We start from the raw sequence: 22479 nt of genomic DNA, 5'->3' as shown, positions 1-22479 counted from the left end.
GGGTCCAACCTTCTCAGCAGAGTTCCACTCTACAGCACTTCACTCTGGAGCCTGTTCCAGGCGCCCTGCTACCCGGTGGTGAGTCAAGCAGACAACTTGACCTTGGGACGTTCTCAGACAGCAGAGGATACAGAGAAGTGAAGACGATTTGCAGTGCAGCGTAAGTTGCCATGACTAGGAAAGTAAAGGGCACAGATGGGGGAGGCTTTTCCAAAGAATTGGCATCTTCACTGAGACCTGGAATGAGCTTGGAATTAGCCCTGCATTGTGGGAGTTGGGCTGGGTTGGGGTGGAAATTGGGGAGAAAAATTGCAGACAGTGGTGGAGAGCTGCACTTGGGGCTCAGTAAGTAGTCCAGCAAGATGGCGCCATAGCTTCAGGGATCCAAGAAATTAGGGAGAGAGTCAGCAGAATAGGTCACAAAGGACCTTCACGTACAACTTAAGAGAATTTTGATTTTTCTTGAAGTTAGTGGGAAGCAACGAGATTCTTGCCCACCTTCTTTGTCTTCTAGTGACTGCCTTGCCTAATTCTCTATCCCCTGCCATCTGGTTGTACAGTCCCCAGCTGCAGGGTATGTGGCTCTGGTCTCCAATACACTTCTCTACCCTCCAACTATAGAGAGACTCAGAGTCTTTCGGAGGTGCTCTGGGATTCCTACCCTTAGCATGAGAGAAATGGAGACACACATCTAAGACATGACAAAAGGAGTAAGGAAAGATTTCAAGGAATCTCACAATAAATACAGTCCCTAGAATTCACCATGAGCTCCAGAGCCTTCTCTGGGCTTTGGTTATGCTTTCCTCCTAACCCCAGAATCTCTGTGTTTCTTCGATCATCTAATTGCAAGTCATCAGAGGTATCCAAAATTCCCACTTTGTAATTTTCTAGTATTTTTGTTTTGTTTTGTTTTTTGAAATTTTATTTATTTTTATTTTTACAGACTGCATTTTGATTCATTGTACACAAATGTGGTACAACTTTTCATTTCTATGGTTGTGCACAATGTGGATTGACACCATTTGTGTATCTATCAGTTTTTATAGGAGGCCTGATCATGGCTTCCTGGACTAGTGCACAATACCTCTTACAACTTGAACATGGAGAGGTCCCCAAAGGCTGGTGTGTTAAAGGCTTGTCCCTTAAGGTGGTTCTATGGGGAGGTTCTGTGGACCTTTACAAGGTGGGGTCATATGGGAGGTCCTCCTTAGGTCATAAGGAGTGTAACCTCCAGGAGGATTGTGCGAACCTAGTCCTTCCCTCTTCCACTCTTTTGTTTCCTGACCATGAGGTGAGCATTTTCTCTACCGTGTGTACCCCCATTTGCATACACGCCCTCACCAGAGGTCTAAAACCAATGGGTCTGCCTGATCACAGTCTAGAACCTCCAAAATCATGAGCCAAAGTAACTCTTTTCTCTTTAAAAGTTAATTATCTCTGGTATTTTGTTATAGTAACAGAAAGCAGGCTAACACAAGACCCAATGAAACTTTAGTTTTATGACCTAAAACTAAATAAAAGACAAATGATAAATAACTAAAAGATTTTAAAAAGACTAAGTAAAAGATAATGCTTATGGCATTTTGGAGAAATAAGATTTCAGTCCTTGTCTGTAGCCTTGACATTTGCCTTGATAGCTAGAAACGACCCACAGGCCGAGGTGTGCCTTGACTTGGGATTGGAAGTCCCACTGGAATCTGTCTGCACTCACCTCAAGCTCGCCAGCCTTCTCTTCTCTGTTCACATCGTACATCACCACCAGCTCTCCATCCACTGCAGTCTCAGAACAGTTGGAGCATTTTCTTTGCTGTGCTACTGTGGGCTTGAAGGAAACATGTGCCTGGAAGGAACAGTGACATTAAAACCCAGTCTCTGTTCCCAACCCCTTCAAGGGGAGGGCTTGACGGCTGTACCTGCTTGTGCACATGGTGGTGGGGGGTGTTGCCCAGTGGCCACAGTGCATCCAGCATCAGCAGGCCTGCTACTGGTGGAAGGGACAGAGCCAGCACTTTTTGGGGGAGTGTCTGCTGACTGTGGTCCAGTTCCCCAGGTTTCTGGCCTTTTAAAAAGACATTCAAAGAATTTCCCTCACCCACCATAGAAAAGATGGTTACCAGCTCTGGAAAGAGTGTGTAAAGGTCCTTGGAAAGATTGACCTTTTTATAGTTGCTTATCATTGACCATTAAGACAGAATTAAGCTGAGCACTTCTTGCTCTGATTCATGAAAATCCACCATATATTAGATGAAAACTATCTTTTAGTTCCTGGTCAAGTAGATGATTTTGGAGAAATGAGGCCCAGAAAGCGACGGTCACCAGTCAAAATGAGAGTTGTGTTTGATATATTTGGAAGAAAATCCTAGGCTCATTGTTCCTCTCACAGTACCCTCAGCCCAGCACCAGACCACTTCTTGTTCTCTAGCACAAGAAGGAGGGTGGAACCCCAGAACTAGTGACCACTTAGATGGCTGGCAGCAGGCAGTGCTCATGTTACCTTCTGTTGTCCTTTAGATAAGACTGGAACACCATCAAAGTGGCCTTCAAATGTATCAGGAATATGAAGAAATTTAATTCCCTGAGGTTCAATAATCCATACATCCACCTAGAGATGAGAAAGAAATTGTAGCATTAAAAGTTTTTAAAGGCTTTTTAAGCAAGAGGTGAAATATTTAAATCCTCGAATTCTTTTGCCATTTCCAAGTTGATTCTGTTATCACTTCTGAAAGTTCTTCAAGTTCCCTGGGATGGGATTCATCTCACATTGAGGCTTAACCCCTTTTTAGCAACTCAGTATGCTTTCTATTGCTTCTTTCCTTCAGGATTGATTCCCCATTGCTACAGTTAGGATATGGTTTGAGTGTGTCCCCCACGGTTCACAAGCTGGACGCTTGGTCCCAAGTGTGGCGGTGTTGAAGTGGTGGAAACTTTGAGAGGTGGGGCCTACTGCAAGGTCATTAGGTGATTAATTCTCAGAAGGGATTAATGCTGGTCTGTGGTGTTGGGGGGGAGTAGTTGCTAGGTAGCAAGGCCACACCTTATGTTTTCACCCTCTGCCATGTTGTGATGCTTCCCTTCCATGTTGTGATGTAGCCAGGATGCTGGTACCATGTTGTTTGGAGCCTCCGGCCACCAGCAGCTGAACCAAATAACCCTCGTTGCTTATAGAGTATTTGTGTTTACCCCCACAAAATGTACAAATCTACCTTTCTTCATTCTATCCTATTTTTATTTAGACACTTTCACTTTGTCAGAGAAAAAGGAAGAAGGAAAGTCATTATTAAATTATTCTGCACTTACTCCATAGATCTGTCCAATAAAGACCATTTTCCCTGTATCCTGGGCCTTTTTATTCCTTCTCTTTCTTCTTCTTTGAAAGAACTCAATAGAGAGAAATGTTTTTGGTGATTCTTGACAAAACCATAGCCAGAGCTGTATTTCCTGAATGCTCATTATATTTTAAGCATTGTGTAAACCACTTCACATGTATTAATTCATTGCACTCTCACAAATATTATTATTGTTGATTATTATTATACTTAGTATTATTTCTTCTTTTACAGCTGAAGAAACAGAGACTCAAAATGATGCAGATGCTAAGTGGTAGAACCAGGCTTCTTCCAATCCTGGGCCTGAGCTCTTAACACATTGTATACTACTTCTTAACTTCTAACAGCTCGAGTTCCATCTTTTTATTTTTTTTATTTTTATTTTTTATTTTGGTACCAGTGATTAAACTTCGGGGTGCTTTACCCCTGAGCTACATCCCCAGTTCTTAATTTTTATTTTGTGACAGAATCTGGCTAAGTTGCTGAGACTGGCCTTGAACTTGCGATCCTCCTACCTTAGCCTCCCACTTGCTGGCATTACACCTCTGTGCACCACACCTGGCCCTAGCTCCACCTTTCAATTAAAATTGTTGCATTATTCTTTAGGCCCTGTGTTACACTATTCTATTTCTTTCTTTCTTTTTTTTTCATGAGCAGCCTCCATCTTTTATACATACCCATTGAGATTTGCAGTCATCAGACAGTGCCTGGTATGCACATTGCTTTTCTTACTACCTCTTTCTCATTTGGGATTTGCAAAAGCAATGAACTGCTTCCCTTTGGAAGTCCCTACACTGGAATTATGTCTGCTTTTTTTTCTCTCAAAAAAATTTTTTAAAATGTGCTTTCCTAAGCAGGGGAATGCAAATCAAGACTACACTGAGATTTCATCTCACTCCAGGCAGAATGGTAGCCATTAAGAATACCAATAATCATAAATGCTGAGGGCTGGGATTGTGGTTCAGCGGTTGAGCACTTGTCCAGCACGTGTGAGGCACTGAGTTCAATTCTCAGCACCACATGAAAAGTAAATAAATAAAATAAAGGTATCGTGTCCATCTACAATGACACAAAGGTATTGTGTTCATCTACAATTAAAATTTTTATTAAAATAATAATAAATGCTGGGGAGAATGTGAACAAAAAAGGAACACTGTTTTGGGGATTATAAATTAGTACAACCACTGTGGAAATCAGTATGGAGGTTCCTCAAAAGACTAGAATTGGAACAACCACATGACCCAGTTATGCCACTCCTTGGTATTTATCCTGAAGAATTAAAGGCATCATACTAAGTGATACATGCACACCCATGTTTATAGCAGCACAATTCAAAATAGCCTGTCTAGGTTTCCATCAGTGGATGAATGGATAAAGCATATGTGGTATAGACCCACGATGGAGTTTTATTCAGTCAAAAGAAAAATGAAATTATGTCATTTGCAGGAAAATGTATGGAACCAAAGACCATCATGTTAAGCAAAATAAGCCAAACTCAGAAGGTCACAGAATTTCTCTCATATGTGGAAATTAGAGAGGAAAAAGGAAAAGAAAGTTTGTGTGATGAAAATCAAAGGGAGATCTGTAGAAGAAATGGACCAAGGGGATGGAAAGGGGAAATACTGGTGAGTGATACTGACCACACTGTATTGTTATATTGTGCACATGCCTAAACATGTGATAACAAATCACAGCATCATGCACAACTATAATGTACCAATAAAAATATGGAAAAATTTGCTTTCCTAAAGTCATGGGAACCAGTGTGAGCAGTTTCAATATTTTCTTCCTCGCTAATTACAAATAAGTTGTGAACTTAACTTGCCCTCTAGATTCTTGTTACCTCCTAAAAATCAACTGGTTCTCCATGTTGGCATGAGCCTTCTAGCAGAATCATGGGACCAGATGGTTCAGGAGAGTCAGACCCAGCCATCGCTGGTGGATGATGGTGCAGCTCTTGGAGGAAAGAGGAAAATGTCCAGGAAGTTGCAGAGAATGGGGGCCTCTGTTTTATTCTTCCACAACTTCCTTTCTATAATCAAGCATGGGGTCCTCAGGACAAGGTTGCCTCTTTCCATGAGATGGGGGGAAATCTCTGAAGATTGCAGAAACTCTTAGCAAGCCTGTATCCCGTGTGCTGTAGACCCAGCTCTAAAATCTAGTAGGACCACTGGGCAACTGAGCATCTGGGGACATGTGTCTGAGGCCCTGCAGTTGGCTCTGCTAAGAGGTCGGGCCAGCCCATGGTGGCCTTGAGTCACTCATCGCATTTATTGGTCTTTCTCTAAGGAACCAAATGTTAGAATAAAACTATTCCCCAAATTTGATACATCAAGAGAGTGTTTTAAAAAAAGAGATTTTATTCTCCTTGATTTCTGTGAGGGGAGTGTATTTCTAGTTCAGTGGCCCTTCTGATGGTGATTGGAAAAGCTCTTCTGGATTCAAGAACAAGGAGAAGGTCTGTAGTTTTTGTTTTCTCCTTAGCTTATCTCTGTATAAGATTAAATCTCTTGGGAAATGGACAAATGCCATAGAATGTTAGAGCTGGAAAGTACCTTAAATATCTTCCAGTCTAACCCTCTTATGTCACAGATGATAAAATAAAGTCCAGAGAATTCTACATTAAATTAAATTAACTTACTGCCCAGATACCATACCTAGTTAGTACCAATTCTGGGCCAGAAATCAGAAAACTTGCCTCTTTACCTGACTTTTTCTAAATAGCAAACCCTGTATGTCCCATTTTAAAAGGGAAGAATTCCCAAAAGCATGGAAGATTTAAGAGTGACCAAAAATTCCAGAAATGTAAGAAATGTTTATGTGCTACTTGATATATTCAATAAAAATCATTATGTGCATGCAGTCCAACTTAGAAACTTAAATTTTTGGATTTATAGCATAGAATGCATTTAACTTGTTCTTAGCTCTGTGACCTTAGGCAAGGTATTCAACTGAATCTCAGTTTCCTCATGTGTAAATTAAGGATAATGACATTTCTCTCATAAATTGTGGTGAGGATTTTAATAATATCCTAAATACCTTCCCCTGAATATTAGAGAGGGCACATGTTTTCATATCACTTACAAAGTTGTTTGTTAATATTATTTTTATCATCAACAACTTCAACAATGGCCTCATTAGTGACTAGGTGCTCATCAGATATAAGTGCTGTTTGATACTATTTACCTTGAGATTCTTAGTATTGAGTTAAAAAATGTAGGTGATGGGTGCACCCGTCACCCTAATGGAAACATGATCAGGATCACACCTTTAGTTGGGCAGGACCTCCTGACATCCTGGTGCCAGGCCATATGCCCTGGTATGTAACTGCTTTTGCCAGGAGGATGGGCATCTTCTTTTAATTCTCGCAAGGTCTAGGAATAGCCCAGAAAATAACTCAGTATCACACACCCTGATACGGAGCTGAGAGCAAACTGTGGATATTGTTTATCAGATATGCAGATTTCCAAATTAGAATCAAAATTTCACCACTGTGAATTCTTCGCCTTTCATCTTGGATGTGTATGGGCAAGTCACAACCTGTGGGCTTCGCATTCCCATCTGTCAAGGGGAAACGTGTGTCTGTGCTCTCTTAGGTCTCTTCTTGCTTCACTGCCTCTCACACAAAATGTTCACATGATGTCACAGAGAATTAAGCAAAGAAAAGAGCAAGTTCAAGTGGATAGCCGTGCTATTCAACACCAAAGGCATGGCTCTCTTGAGGTGATGGCAGTCGGGGTGACGGGGCAAGACAACGTTCACTGAGCTCCTATTCCCATAAATTCACCTCACTTACAATCATGTCCATCAATTTTTGTAAGTTCATCTCACTTCTAACTAAGAAATGCAAGTGTATTCTAGCAGCCCTTTTAAATATGAGAAAGTGGAGACTCAAGATAACTTGACCATGCAGACCAGTGGTGGGGGTTTCAGGGCAGCCCCTGAAACCTGTGATCGTGGCTTATTTGGAAAAATGGGTTTTTAAGAATGCAATTAAGTTAAGGATCTTGAGGAGAGACGAATTTGTTCTACCTGGTGAGCTCTAAATCCAAAGACAAGTGTTCTTGTAAGAGGAAGGCAGAGGGAGATGTGAGATGCCCAGAGGAGAGAGTGAAGTGACCTTGGGGAAGAAATTAAGAGTGTTATGGCCACAGGGCCACAAGTCAGGAAATGTTAGCAGCTGCAGAAGAAGCAAGGAGCAGGATTTCCCAGAGCCTCCAGAGGGAGTGTAGCTCTGCTGACACCTTCATCTCAGACTCCTTTCTTCCAGGAGTGGGAGAGAGTACACTTCTGTCATTTCAGGTCACACAGTTTGTGATAATTTGTTACAGCACCCTAAAAATTTAATACAGTTACAAAGGAGCTTAGTCGCTTTCAAAATCTGGAAGGCAGTGGTGTGGTGATTCCAAACCCAAATCTTTTCAGCACACCACAATGTACTGCAGAGCCGAGGGCACTGAATGCAAAAGTAGTGACGGAAGTTTAAGTCAGCAATAGGCACCCTAGGAGAAGGCACTTGCCACCAGCCCCGGCTCACCTCCAGGTGTTTGGCCAGTCGTCCAGGCTGCAGATGAAGCCTATGCTCATAGGACCCCAGCTTCCTCCACTTCACCTCTTGGTACTGTAGTTCAAACTGCACCTTTGCTCCGGGGAGGACGTTTACTTCCGTTTTGAAGTTCTCCATGTCAACAGTTCTGCTCCTAAATGCAGAAGCCCCCAACATAAGTCATCGCACATATGATTGAACTGCAAGAACCAGAATCTAGCCAGAGGGCATCTAGTCTTTGTCCTGGGTGATCAGACCTGCTCAGTGGTTTATGAAATAGGTATGATAGAGAAAAGTGTAACTTCTGGATAAATTTAATCCTACCAAGCATTTCTGTCTCCTCTCCTCCCTGATCTGTTGCTTCTAGAACTTCTGATTTGAATTTTGTCTGCAAAAGTGACCCTAGTCCATGCCAGGAACTTGACATATATCATCTCTGACACAGCAGTTCTGCAGGATGGACAGCATTACCCTCAGTTTTTAGATGACATAAAGTGAGACTCATGCAGATAAGTAACCCACTCAAGATCCCACAGCTAGTCTATTGTAGCTCCAAGACTCAAAGCCAAGTTTAGTTACCTCCAAAGACAGCACTTATTTCCTACAATGCATTTTGAGACCTATTCTAGGGATTCTTTATATTTTTGAAGGTATTCAAGGAGAATTCCATTATTTCATCAAATTGAATATATACTTTCAGTGTAAGGCACGTAGTATATTTAGTCACTGTACATATTGAGTCTAATGTGATTATCAATCTTGAAGTGTTTATGGTTTTAAAGAACAAACAGCAGCTTATCCATGAGGGTGATTCCAATATTAGGATTAACAGCAAATGACTCTCCCCCCCTTTTTTTTTCTCTCTTTTTCAGGGGTGGGGTAATGGGGAGTGCTCTACCATTGAGCTAAGCCAACCCTTTTTATTTTGAAACAGAGTCATGCTAAGTTGCTGAGACTGACCTTAAACTTATGATCTTCCTGCCTCAGCCTCCTGAATTACTAGGATGATAGGAGTGGACCACTGGTCCCGGTAACAATAAATGGCTTTTAAAAATGAAATTACTAAATGAACAAGGTGAACTTTTGCATTTAGAATCAGGGATGTACTGAGGCAGCTTGGGATATTGGGTAGTGGAAGAAAAAGGTGGATGTGGCCTATCGCAAAATTTTGAGGCAGAATCAACCTGGCTGGAAGAGGCCATGATTATCTGAGGAGTGGGTTAGAAGTTAAGCTCTATGTTCTCTGCTGAATCTCTAGTATGTGGGAGGAATAAATGAATGGATGAGGTAGTCTAAATCATGGGCAAAGCTGGCAAAATGACTTGTGAAGACAAAGAGCTAATTAACCCGCAGCGAAGCTGGACGTGTTCCCTCTCCTTCAAATTTCTTCTCTCCTTTCTCTACCTGACTGAATTCCATGTATCTATTTGGACTCAGATGCAGCATCAGTCTCAAGATTTTCTGGACCATCCAAACAAAACTGCACACTTGGTACTCAGACTCCCCTCTGCACCAGTATTGTTCATTGTCCACAAGGACAGCCACTGTCCTTGTCTGTCTCTTCCACAGACTGACGGTGTTTGTTTTTGTGTTGCTGCTGCTTCTAACAGAACTGGGTACAGAGTTGACAATGGATGCATTTTTTTTTTTGCTGAATAAGCAAATGCATGAATGACATGAAAAGAACTTCAACTAGAGGTACATTTAAGAACGAAGAAGAGAAGATGAGGAAGAAAAAAACATGGCAGAAGATGAAGTACACAGTGTAAGGAGTGATATGTGGAAGACTCCTTTGGAGCTTGTTGCTTGAAAGCCTGCTTTTAAAATTTTGTGTGTGTGTGTGTGTGTGTGTGTGTGTGTGTGTGGATTGAACCCAGGGCCTTGTGCTTATGAGGCAAACACTCTACCAACTGAGCTATATCCCCAGCTAAACCCTGCTTTTTTGAGGTGATTTGGCATTTCCAGTGTCTCATGTAAGACTACAAAGAAAAAAAAAAAAATCCCCAGAATCAAAGTTTAGTCCTTGATGCTTTAAGAGGCCCTATGCTGGGCTGGGGAGATAGTTGGTAGAGTACTTGCCTTGTAAGAACAAGGCCCTGGGTTCGATCCCCAGCACCAAAAACAAAAAACAAAAAACAAACAAACAAACAAAAAGAGGCCCTATGCCTTAAACATAAGGCAGAAAAACCATTACAGCCAGTTCTAATATTTTCCTTTTGTATATACTGTAAGTTTTGCTAAGAAGATCATCACTGTATTGTTTCTGTAGTTCCCTCTCTGCTCTCTTTTGGAAAGAAAAAAAAATCAGGGATGATTTATGGGATATTCATGTAAGACAAGCAATATAAGCACAACCTAAGTGAGAGTCCCAAAAACCTGTAACAGAGGCCTGTAGGGAAATAGAAATTATGATGCCCAATTACACCCTCGGACTTCTAGAGTTTCCACGTGTTTAAGTTCGGTGCCTTTCTGGAGGCCAGCTGGCCTGGGGGAATGGGATGGGAGGGAAGCCCCGTGGACCAGGTCTCACCTCACCAGGCCCGCCGTCTTGCCCTTTGCTCTGGCCTGTGCGTAGAGAGCTCGGGCCACCGTTTTCTCCTTAATGGAACTGGTGAATGTCGTGCCATCTACAGACCTAGAAAATGACAGAAGGCACTGGGTTGATCCGAGTAGTAGTCTTAGCAAAGCTAACAAGCAGCAAGCAACCCATTTAATCAGGTTGATTTAATGAAGGGGGGAAACGATTGTTCAGTATCTGGAAGAAACGAGAAGAGAGAGATTCGAGGTATCCATAGGGGGGCTCCCTTTATCTGACTGTGATTTGAGAGGGGCTAGTTAACTCCCACCCTAAAACTTTTCCTTCGTGTACTATTGTTTGCCTTTAAACTTCTTCATAGTCAAATTTTGTCCCCCGATGAAGGGTTGCTCTCTGGGTATGCCTTTGGAATGACGAATGTGACTAGGAGAGGTGACTGATAAATTGCTAATTATCTGACTTCCGTTTGGTTCGTCAGATCATTCTTCTGGGAGTCAAGAATTGGGAAGAGCCTGGGGATATGCCATGAACAGAATATTTGTGTCCCACCAAAATTCATAGGTTGATCCTACCTCCCAATATGATGGTGTTAAAAAGTGGATCCTTTAAGAGATAATGAGGTCATGAGAGTGGAGCCCTCATGAATAGAATTAGTGCCCTCATAAAAGAGAGCCCCAAGAGCTCTCTTGCCCCTTTCCACCATGTGACAACAGCAAAAAGATGGCCATCTGTGAATCCGGAAGTGAATCTTCTCTAGACACTGAATCTGCTGCAGCCTTGATCTGAGACTTCACTGTCTCTAGAACTATGAGAAGGAAGTTTTTGTTGTCTGAGTCCACTCAGTCTATGGTACTTGGTTAAGGCAAGGCCTTATGGTACTTGGTTAAGGCTTTCTTGCAAGGGCAGAAGAGACTACAAAGAGATGCAGCAAAGTGTAGGCAAATCCCTTTGCAAAGTTTGTGTTTGTCTCTATAACATCTCCCTTGAGCACCTCTGCCTTCTCTTTGCATCTCTGTCTCTCCCCATCTTTTACCTGACTAGTGCCTAATTCCTGCCAAGTGAAGGTTGGTTAGAGGAGTAGAATTACAGAATTTGAGGAGCAAGTGAGACATTTACAGTATTTAAATGATCAGTTCTCTCCCAAGGAGACATTTAGGAGTGTGTGGAGAAGTTTCTGGTTGTTATGGTGACTGGAATGTGCTTCCGACATTTATTGGGGGAGACCGAGGACACCAGACATCCCATAATGTGCGGGATAGCTGAAGAACTTTCCGCCCCACGTGCCCGGAGCACATTTCTAGGTCTTCCCCTTTAGATGAGAGAACTCAGACCCAAGGTGACAAGTAGCATACTCAAGGTCACACAACCAGTCAGAACCAAAGTGAGAGGAGAATCCACACATCCAGGCCAGCGCTCTTCCACCATGTTGCAGTGAGGCTGAGAGTCCCAAGAGGTCTTCAAGGTGACGAGACCCATCTCCCAGGGTAGGCTATTCAGGCCCTTTCTGAGTAGAAGATGTGTTTTGGTTGATATGAGCTCATTTTAAATTGTGACAGTGAAGTAGCTATTTTCCCAAGTCTTATAAATTTAGCCTTAAGTAGAGGGGACCAAAATAAATGTACATTTCACAATTCTGTCTTGTCACCTCACATCTTTTATGGGATGAGAAGGGGAAGAAGAAACAAAAAGAATGAAGGAAAACAGAAGAGATAACTAGAATGAGTTCTGATTATGTGGCTTAAACATAGGAATGTATTTAAATAGTTTTAAATGGGATTTCTAGACATGGTGTCATATAATACTACCAAAAACCTCTCCCTTCCCTTTACTTTCTAGGGATGGTTGATTTAAAAAAAAAAAAAAAAAAAGTTGTAAACTTTTAAGCCAATCATCAAAGGGTACAGATTCACATAATGCTTTTTTCCCCACCTACATTTTTTCTTCAGAAAATACCCATGAATCTGCGGTTTTTAACAACCAAAGTACTTGCTAATTGTTCATTCACAATTAGCAATGATTAAATCTTGTGTATGAAGGACACAAGCAAATGAGAAGTAATTCAACCTAATGTCCTAATGAGAAAGTTGACCACATGCAGGTATGTTCCAGAGGGACACTGACCAGTGGGAGCATTCCCTGGGAGTGGTCACCTGAATGCCAGCGGATAGAAAGTCATTCCAGTCACCTCCAATGGGATAACAGGCCTTAACTCTTTGAAAGATATTGGTGTAGTTTAAATTGTTTTAATTATGGAAATTTTCAAATATATGAAAAATTGAGAGAAAAAATATGATCGACCTTCATGAAACCATCACCCAGCTACACCAATATCAATACTTGGCCAATCTTAATTCATCTATACTTCCACACTTTCCACCTCAGTTATTTTGAAGTCAATCTCAGACAGCATATCATTTCACCCATGAGCACCTTGAAATGTATTTTTAGAGAATTTGTAAAAAAAAATCTATGAGAGTAGCCTTAGAGTCATTGGGTAGAAAATGGAAAATATTTAAATTAAGTATAAGAAATAATTCTAACAGAGCTGTCAACCACTGAGTTGATTGCCTTGGGAAGTGGTGAGTTTATCATTAAGGAAAGAGTCAAGTCAAGCCCAGATAACCCACTTGTCAGTGATATAATGGAGGAATTCAAGCACTGGATAAATGATCTGGTTTAATCAGTAGTTCTCGACTATTTTTTCCCCCATAGAGACACATATGGCAGATGACACTGACTTATAGCACACATACTCATATGTGGTTTTCTATAAGTAAGGACATCTTCATATATGTTTCTCCTCCAAAAAAAGATATTAAAATGCAAGTAAGTGGGATGTTGTTGCCATAGAGATAGCCTGAAGTTTATTTTAATTCATTAGAATGAAAAGCAAATCCTTTTGATACTTTGGACACAAACAAATTATTGGAATCCACCCCATAATGATTCTCTCAACATCCAGCAGATCCAGGAACTGGAAACTTCCAGAAGAGTTACATTCTAACTAGGAAGGCTTTTGATTCTGTGAACCATGCAATACCTGGTTCTTCCCAGAAGCTACTCACATGGTGAAGTTAGAGATGAAGGCTCCTTTGGGAATCTGAACGTCAAACACGACGTTCTGAGGTTGTGGAGAGTTGTTCACCAATTTGCTCTGAATGATGGTATTGGCCATACGAGAAGTAATGGTGGACTGGACTTTATAGCTATAAAGAGTGACTTGATCAACATTCTCCTGAAATTGTCAAGAAGGCATCATAGAAAAATCACTCTAAATGGAACTATGTAGGCACCATGAACAGCAGTGTATTTTACTTGTTATGACCAATTCTAGAGCATTTGCAAATATGTAACTTTGCTACTGTTGAGCGGTCTCCTAACTTCCCAGAACATCCCACGAGAAGAAGGGCCTTTGTTCTGAGATACTTCACAACGCCTTTTAACTCTCCGGGTTTATGAATTTTTTAAATCCAAGTAAAAAACGGTTGTGGGAGCAAAATAGGATTGACAAAGTCCAGGGCATAACTGCAAATGCAGAAACAAAGCTAGTGAAAGGAGGCTGGATCCAGGGTTGAAAGGGGACTCTGAATGTACCCAGAGTGGGGTACATTCGGGGTGCTGTGGGGTGAAGGGCTCGTGCAGCCGTCTCCAAGTCCCATGTTGCCACAGGTCTTCTTTGATGTCATCTAGTATTATTTCACAGTCAGTCCTCATATTTCCCCCCAAAATAAAACTTTGAGAACAATAAATCACTGAGAACAATGACGGTGTAGGAAGTGCATAAATACCCTGGGCAGGAAATTTTGATATAGTTATTGGCCCAATACCCATCCTTCTCTATCGATTTATGGTAGCCTTGGTATAAAAATCACTGTATGTCAGTATGCAAATTTTTCCAGGGCCTTGGCAAGTATGTGACACAGTAGATTTTGCTTTTTACTCCGAGATGAGTTATTTATTTCAATACTTGGTCTCGTCCCCCAAACTTTACTGTCCAAGATACAACCCTGTTAACACTTAGTTCATCTCAAACTAAGATAAAATTCAGGCTAATTTATTTGCTCTTTCTTCCCCTTAAGTGTTATCTTCCCACAGTATCTGTCAGTTCAGAGCAGGAAGCACAACATGAATGACTTCCTTTGGGCCTCTTCTGACCACAGAGAGGTCTACTTTGAACTTTTCAGGGAACTGAGCCATTTCATGTCTGAGAGTTCCTTTCCAGGCCACTCTTTTACTCTCCAAAGCTGTCGGATGTGATTTTAAATCGAAATTGTTAAGTAGCAATAAATGCATGTGGTTAGATGAAACCTACGTTTTTGGTGAAACTCTAGAAAATAAAGATAAAGAACAGTTTCATTCCTTGGTGGCAACTGTCCTGTCTACAAATACTGGGCTGTCTAGTGAAGAATTTTGGAAAGATTTTTCAAACAGAATTGGGCAAGTGGGTATTTCAAAAGTCAGGTAAATACTCTCAGTGACGAAGACCAGGAAAACCTCTGGATTGACTTCCAGGTAATGGTTAACGGGAAAATCATTCACACTCCAACTTATAACAAAACCAAAGCAAACATACCATCACTTCTCCCGATTCCTCAGCAAGGCTTCTCTGTGGAAGGAAGTTAGACAAGCATCCTTCAATTTCATGGTACTTATTATCTCAAGGGCAAAAACAGGTTTCTCCATCAAAAACATTATTTTTTCCTTCAGTAGGGAGCTGTAGTTCATTCATTAGAGCTGAGACATAAATATCAAATATTCTGGAAATCTCTTTTCCCACTGGTGGGATTTTCTGAACAAGTTTCTCAGCCATTTTTGTTTTAGTGCACATCCCTGCTATGACATAATGCTAAAATGAATATTTTAATTTATTTTTATTTTTTAATTAAAAATCATAAATTTACATAGGGCAATGTTGTTTGATTCATTCTGTTATTTTTTCCCTTCCCCCCACCCCTCCCACCCCTCTTTTCCCTCTATACAGTCCTTCCTTCCTCCATTCTTACCACCCTCCTTATCCTTAACCCTAAACCTAACCCTAACCCTAATGCTAACCCCTCCCACCCCCATTATATGTCCTCATCCGCTTATCAGCGAGATCATTCATCCTTTAGTTTTTTGAGATTGGTTTATCTCACTTAGCATGATATCCTCCAATTTCTAAAATGAGTATTTTTAAATGAAAATGTCCAGCCAGACCTATCCTGGTCAGTCCATATTTTCTTCACTCTGATTTTTTTTTCCTTCAGTTGAGTGGTGCTTTGGGTGCTCCATTCTGCCCTAGGGCTCTGAACACACTGCTCCCACTGTTAAAAATATTCCTGCTGCCAGCCCCCCTCTATCTGCAACTCCCCACATAGTGACCCTCTACCAATCCTTCCCATTTCAGCTTTGGTGGAATTTCCTTTGAAATTTTCTGACCGCCCCCCCCCCCACAAGGTCACCTTCCTTCACTAAGTACTTTCCAAGGAGCACATTCCTACACTCACAGCATCTGCCTATGATCCCTTCCACTTGAGAGGTGAGTTTACTAGAGTCTGTTTCCTTTTAAACTAAGCTACATGCCAGGAGGGACTTAGATGTACTTCCTCCATGATTAACCCTGGAGTTGAACACAGTGACTGGCATCTGGAAACTTCTCTGCTCTCAACCACCATGCTAGGGGATTCACCACATGAACAACTGTCCGGTGGGCGTGGAAATCGCCTTGCCTTTGGAAGGTGAATGGCTTAAGAGTAATGGAGCTCCCATCCCTATTTGCTGATGACATGATTATATACTTAGAGGAACCAGGAAATTCCACCAGAAAACTCTTAGAACTCATAAGTGAATTCAGTAAAGTAGCAGGTTACAAGATCAATGCACATAAATCCAATGCATTTTTATACATAAGTGATGAATCTTTGGAAAGAATAATCAGGAAAACTGCCCCATTCACAATAGCCTCAAAAAAAATAAAATACTTGGGAATCAACCTCACAAAAGAGGTGAAAGACCTCTACAATGAGAACTATACAACACTAAAGAAAGAAATTAAAGAACACCTCAGAAGATGGAAAGATCTTCCATGTTCTTGAATAGGAAGAATTAATATTGCCAAAATGGCCATACTACTTAAAGTGCTATACAGATTCAATGCAATTCCAATTAAAATTCCAATTACGTACCTTACAGAAATAGAAAAAGCAATTATGAAATTCATCTGGAAGAATAAGAAACCCAGAATAGCTAAAGCAATCCTTAGCAGGAAGAGTGAAGCAGGGGGTATTGCAATACCAGATCTTCAACTCTACTACAAAGCAATAGTAACAAAAACGGCATGGTATTGGTACCAAAATAGACAGGTAGATCAATGGTACAGAATAGAGGACACGGACACAAACCCAAATAAATACAATTTTCTTATACTAGACAAAGGGGCCAAAAATATGCAATGGAGAAAAGATATCCTCTTCAACAAATGGTGCTGGGAGAATTGGAAATCCATATGCAACAGAATGAAACTAAACCCATATCTCTCACCATGCACGAAACTAAACTCAAAATGGATTAAGGACCTCGGAATCAGACCAGAGACCCTGCAAATTATAGAAGAAAAAGTAGGTCCAGATCTTCAACATGTCGGCTTAGGATCAGACTTCCTTAACAGGACTCCCATAGCACAAGAAATAAAAGCAAGAATCAATAACTGGGATAGATTCAAACTAAAAAGCTTTCTCTCAGCAAAGGAAACTATCAGCAATGTGAAGAAAGAGCCTACAGAGTGGGAGAAAATCTTTGCCAATCATACTTCAGATAGAGCACTAATCTCCAGAATCTATAAAGAACTCGAAAAACTCCACACCAAGAATGCAAATAACCCAGTCGACAAATGGGCTAAGGAAATGAATAGACACTTCACAGAAGAAGATCTACAAGCAATCAACAAACATATGGAAAAATGTTCAACATCTCTAGTAATCAGAGAAATGCAAATCAAAACCACCCTAAGATTCCATCTCACCCCAATTAGAATGGTGATTATCAAGAATACAAGCAACAACAGGTGTTGGCGAGGATGTGGGGAGAAAGGTACACTCATACATTGCTAGTGGGGCTGCAAATTAGTGCAGCCACTCTGGAAAGCAGTGTGGAGATTCCTTAGAAAACTTGGAATGGAACCACCATTTGACCCAGCTATCCCACTCCTTGGCCTATACCCAAAGGATCTAAAATCAGCATACTACAGAGATACAGCCACATCAATGTTCATAGCTGCTCAATTCACAATAGCCAGATTGTGGAACCAACCTAGATGTCCTTCAATTGATGAATGGATAAAGAAACTGTGGTATATATATACAATGGAATATTATTCAGCCATAAAGAATGATAAAATTATGGCATTTGCAGGCAAATGGATGAAATTGGAGAATATCATGCTAAGTGAGATAAGCCATTCTCAAAAAACCAAAGATAGAATGATATCGCTAGTAAGTGGATGAGGACACATAATGGGGGGAGGGAAGGGTTAGTGTTAGGGTTGGAGTTAGGGTTAGGGAGGGGGGCAAGAATGGAGGAAGGAAGGTCTGTATAGAGGGAAAAGAGGTGTGGGAGGGGTGGGGGGAAGGGAAAAAATAACAGAATTAATCAAACAACAATACCCTATGTAAATTTATGATTACACAAATGGTATGCCTTTACGCCATGTACAGAGAAACAACATGTATCCCATTTGTTTACAATAAAAAAAAAAGAGTAATGTAGCGATAGGTGGGCATTTACTATCTGATGGATTATAAATGGATTATAAAGGCAAGTTTTGGATGTAGGCTCAGCTTGCCTGATTTGGGGTGACTTGAGGTTTTAGCGGGTGTTACGTGACATGGTGAGGTCAATGATCGCCCTCTCTCAGACTCCTTGAATGGAAAGCCCAGTGACTAACTTTTCTCTCCTGGCTAGATGAAGTCTCACCAGTTGGGTTTTAATATTATTGATCTACAAAAAACCTGGACTTTAGAAAGTCAAACATACCCACACAAACTAACCCTGGTCTGCTCAGGGTTGTTTCTGTAAATACCTCCTTTCTTCGCAGTGGGTTCTGTGTGGGAAAAGCCGAACCTTCCTGGAAATGGCAAAGAACTCACCGCCATTAATTACAGGATTCCACCTAGACTGCGTCTGTGATCTCCATTGTGGCCATTTCTCCTCCCCTGGTGCTCTCTGAGCTGCTTCTCATGCCAGAGTGACCAGAGGAAGGAGAATGTGTGGTCACAATGAGAAATGTCACCACTGGATTAGGAAAACCCTTCCTAAGAGGCAAATATTTCTTATAAGGCAATAAGATCATTCTATAATCTTTAATTTTGAAGAAAACTCATAGCCATGTATCCTTTAGAGGACTAAGGGGACCCTTATGAGTGGCTGCTGGAGAGCTCTACCGAGGTCTCACTTTATTTAACCTTGACAGTGTTTCCTCCTAGGTGCAAAACCCCTAAACTCACTAAGAAATGAGATCTTGAGAAAATCGGGCAAGAGGCACTATCACTTCTTCACCTATGAGCTCCTTCACCTATTTTCCCTTCGAAAGTAAAGCTTACTGTACCTGATACCTCCGGTTCGCTGGCACAAATTGAAATTTCCCTGGGGCCAGTTCCACCAGATCGCCATATTCTGCAAACTTAAAAAAGGATTTAGGATGTTTATTTCTAGAGCAATAGAGGCAGCTGGAGTAGTCGTAATATTATTTCATATTCTTTTTCCTCTGCCTCTGGACCATCTCATTATTTTATACAATGATTTTTTTTCAATATATTTTGTTTGCTTGTTAGGTCTCAGAAGTGTGTAAAAGGTAATTAACTCTGTAAATTGGTTGGCAGTGGGACTTCATTTTTGAGTCTGTGTGGAGATGATGGGACACACATGTAGTGGCCAAAGTGACCCAGTGATTAAGTGGGTACTTGGGGAATATTTGGGTAGATCTGGGGGCCTTAGCAAATGTGGGCTAGCAGATGTGATCAATTCATCTTCCCAAGTTAAAAATGTAGGTAGGAAAGGAAGACCTGGTAGAAATGACTGAAAAGGCACAAACACATATGGGCGTCTTGACTTCAGTTAGAGATTCCTAGCACATTTGATGGTTTTCCGAGCGTTAGAAAATGCAATGATTTCTAGGCAGAGGGACTTTCCCCCTGCAAACACTCCATCATATTCTCTTAAAGCAAGACCTCTGTGTTTGCTAGGACAGTCCTGTAACACATTTTGCTTTTCTGGGAAAACAGTAGCTCCTATATGACTTTCAGAAAGATTCAGTTCAAGGCTTCCCTTACATTGGGATGATCAAGGGCCCAGAAAGGAGACCTTGACCTCCCTGGGAATTATTCCTGCACTCCGCCAGCACACTTGCCATCTTCCACTTTAATAGGAAAGTTTAAAGTGTCATTATACTAAAATCAAAGTTCAGTTAGTACAAAAAGCAATAGTGCTTTGATAATGACCCCTAGGGAAAGGAGCGATGGTGACATTTCTTAATAATTGTTAGCACTCGCCAGTCCATGCACTGCAGCAGATAGTTTATGTACATCATTTAATTCCCATAGCAATCTTTTGGGTTTTTTTTAGGTAGAGAGTCAGCGGCTGTGCTCCATAAACACTATACAGTGATGCCTGACCACTGAACTTGACTTATTTCTCATGCAAAACCCGCTAATGCTTTAAGAGGTAAACACATATTCCAGTAATTATAATGGTAAACGCTTGTACCCTGATGATTGTTCTACAAGTTTCCATTCTACACAGAGCGAGGTCATTGTATAGCAATTGCGATCTGCTATTTACTGTTCAGAATAACAGCAAGGAGTCCTCTAGAAGTACTTACTTCAGGAAGTCCATTTGTGGGGATCTCAAAGGCTGGTGCTTCCAAGAGAAATAACCAGATGAGAAAGCACGTGAGTCCTTTCATTTTGCTGGCCTGTTTTGCCAAGTTCTCCAGAGCAGATGGCCTGGAGAGACTTCCACTCCTTCCTCCTGAATCAAGTTCAAAGGAACAACAGAGGCACAAAGCCTGTGTTTCAAAAAAAAAAAAAAAAAAGAAAAAAAAAAAGGAGAAAGAGAAGGACGCTCTTTAACTGTGCTCAAAATCAGGACAAATATTTGTTCGGGAGCTCCAACTTGATCTGTGGGGGTGGAAGGGACACCCAGAGGTTATCCAAACAGCAAAACCAGAAGCAGTTGCTGGGCCATGGGACAAGTCAGGGTCAGGCTCAGGGTCAGACTTTTTTTAAATTTTTTTCTCTTTTGCTGATTTCTATTGATCTTAAAGTCAGAGAAACAAAAAGATAATTTTTATCTTCTTTAAAGGATCCAATTAGGAACAATACCAAGAAACAGAGCCAGAGAGAAGAGTTAGAGTAAACAGTTTCTCTTTTTTGGGGGGGGGGGAGGAAAAAGAAGGTTTATTGCTTTGCTAGCAAAGGAGAAACAGGGGACTCTGTCACAGAGGCTGCGATTCTGTCCATCAGCAGGAACTGGGAGGGGGGGGCTTTTATGATCTCTATCCTAATTGTAATTCACTTGTTAATTTGGAAGATAGTCATTTCTGAGATCTTCTGGTGCCATCCCCAAAGACTGGATTACTTCTTTCCTATGGTGGTTGTGTACTCAAGGACAGATAACTGCCTAGGATAGGGAAGAGAGGTAACCCTGTTTCCTCTGAGATGAAGGAGGGAGAGATTAGGAAGGAGCAGGGAGAGAGGAAGAGAAAGAAACATGTCCCTTTTAAAAATAAGTTGCATAGTGAACACAATAGTATAGTTAGTTACTAAGTAAATTTAAAATATTTCACTTTTCTGAAAACAAAATTCTTTCACTGAAATTAAAGCAGGAGAAATTTAGAAAAAGTAAGAGGGAGAAACACAATGGTTTTCTGGGAAGAGAATTCATGGTTAATGTTCTCCCCCTCCGGTTGATAACTGAATACCTATTACACATAAAGAACAGGGCAAGGTGACACAGGATGCGAGGGCTCGCTCTTCAGGACAAGTGACTTCCATGAAGGCAAGTGTCCATTCTTCCTGCCCCTGCTGGTGGCTTGCCAAGTGGCACTAGGAGTTGGTTCCATCATTCTGGTGAGCCATGTGGTAAAAATATAAATTAGGAACTTTAAAATTGTTACCACATTATTTTTACGTGGGGAACAAATTTCCAGGAAGTAATAGAGAAAGAAAAATGTATGGAAGAGTTGATAGCCACGAAAGACACAAGCCCATCAACAAATGGCTAAGCAAATATTTGAGTTGGTTAATGAATCAGTTCAGGTGCCATAAACATTGATGGAGATTTCATTCCATGGCACTAGGTGCTGAAGACATTAAAGTGGGTCACAAGGAGGGACCTGCCAGTGTCCCCGTAGAGGAGTGGAGAAGGATGGACCATTCACCAGGAAGAGGCATAATGAGTCATGTCGGGTGCAGAGGTGGTACAAAGAAGGTGGCTACACTCAATTGGAGAAATGCAGGGACATTCACAGGGAAGACAGAGTGTCATTCACTGGGTCTGGACAGAGGGTGGATTTCTCCAGACTGATGGCAGAGGCTATCACTCAGGGGGCAAAGCGAGAGAGTGCAGGGCTGGCGGGACATCCAGGGAAATGGAAGTAGGTCAGTATGACGGGCGTTGGAGGGAGTGTGGGGGGCGTGGGCAGAGGGACAGAGGGCCACAGAGTACCCCAGATGCCAGGTCAGAGCAGCCTGAGCTCTGCATTCTAGGTAGTGGGGACGGGAAGGGAAGAAGGCTGACGGACAGCACTCATATCGTGTGAAGATCACGTCAGGTGCAGCTTAGACGATGGAGGAGGCAAGACAAGAAACCACGGAACTATTTAAGAGACCCTGATAGTGCAGTAGGACAGCTTATGGTCCTAGACCCAGGCCCCGGCAGTGAGGATGGCTTGAGACAGCGGGGTCACGTGGTATTCATATAAAATGCCAGGTGTTAATGGAAAAAGCAAGTATTTACTTTTGACACATAGACGTGTATGTGCAGACTGTTGCTAAGGACTGATAGCAGCGTGCAGATCAATGAGGGCAGACATTTAC

The 22479-nt window shown here is 41.5% G+C and overlaps 1 protein-coding gene across 1 annotated transcript in view; it reads right to left on the bottom strand.

Moving 5' to 3' along the window:
- ITIH2 (inter-alpha-trypsin inhibitor heavy chain 2) overlaps window positions 1-20527 on the bottom strand; it is a 36573-nt gene extending 16046 nt beyond the window's left edge. Inside the window, exons 1-8 of the mRNA XM_079106995.1 lie at window positions 20262-20527; window positions 18990-19064; window positions 14982-15014; window positions 13474-13643; window positions 10403-10507; window positions 7864-8026; window positions 2495-2602; window positions 1712-1840 (exon numbers count right to left, since the gene is read on the bottom strand). Coding sequence (XP_078963121.1) covers window positions 1712-1840; window positions 2495-2602; window positions 7864-8026; window positions 10403-10507; window positions 13474-13643; window positions 14982-15014; window positions 18990-19064; window positions 20262-20345 — 867 coding nt within the window. The 5' untranslated portion in view covers window positions 20346-20527. The remainder of the gene's footprint in view (window positions 1-1711; window positions 1841-2494; window positions 2603-7863; window positions 8027-10402; window positions 10508-13473; window positions 13644-14981; window positions 15015-18989; window positions 19065-20261) is intronic.
- Between the last annotated feature and the right edge of the window lie 1952 nt (window positions 20528-22479).

Source organism: Sciurus vulgaris, assembly GCF_902686455.1.
Source record: "Sciurus vulgaris genome assembly, chromosome: 12".
Classification (NCBI taxonomy): domain Eukaryota; kingdom Metazoa; phylum Chordata; class Mammalia; order Rodentia; family Sciuridae; genus Sciurus; species Sciurus vulgaris.
The sequence above is the reverse complement of the archived record's forward strand: the minus strand, read 5'-3'. Positions and strand labels throughout refer to the sequence as shown.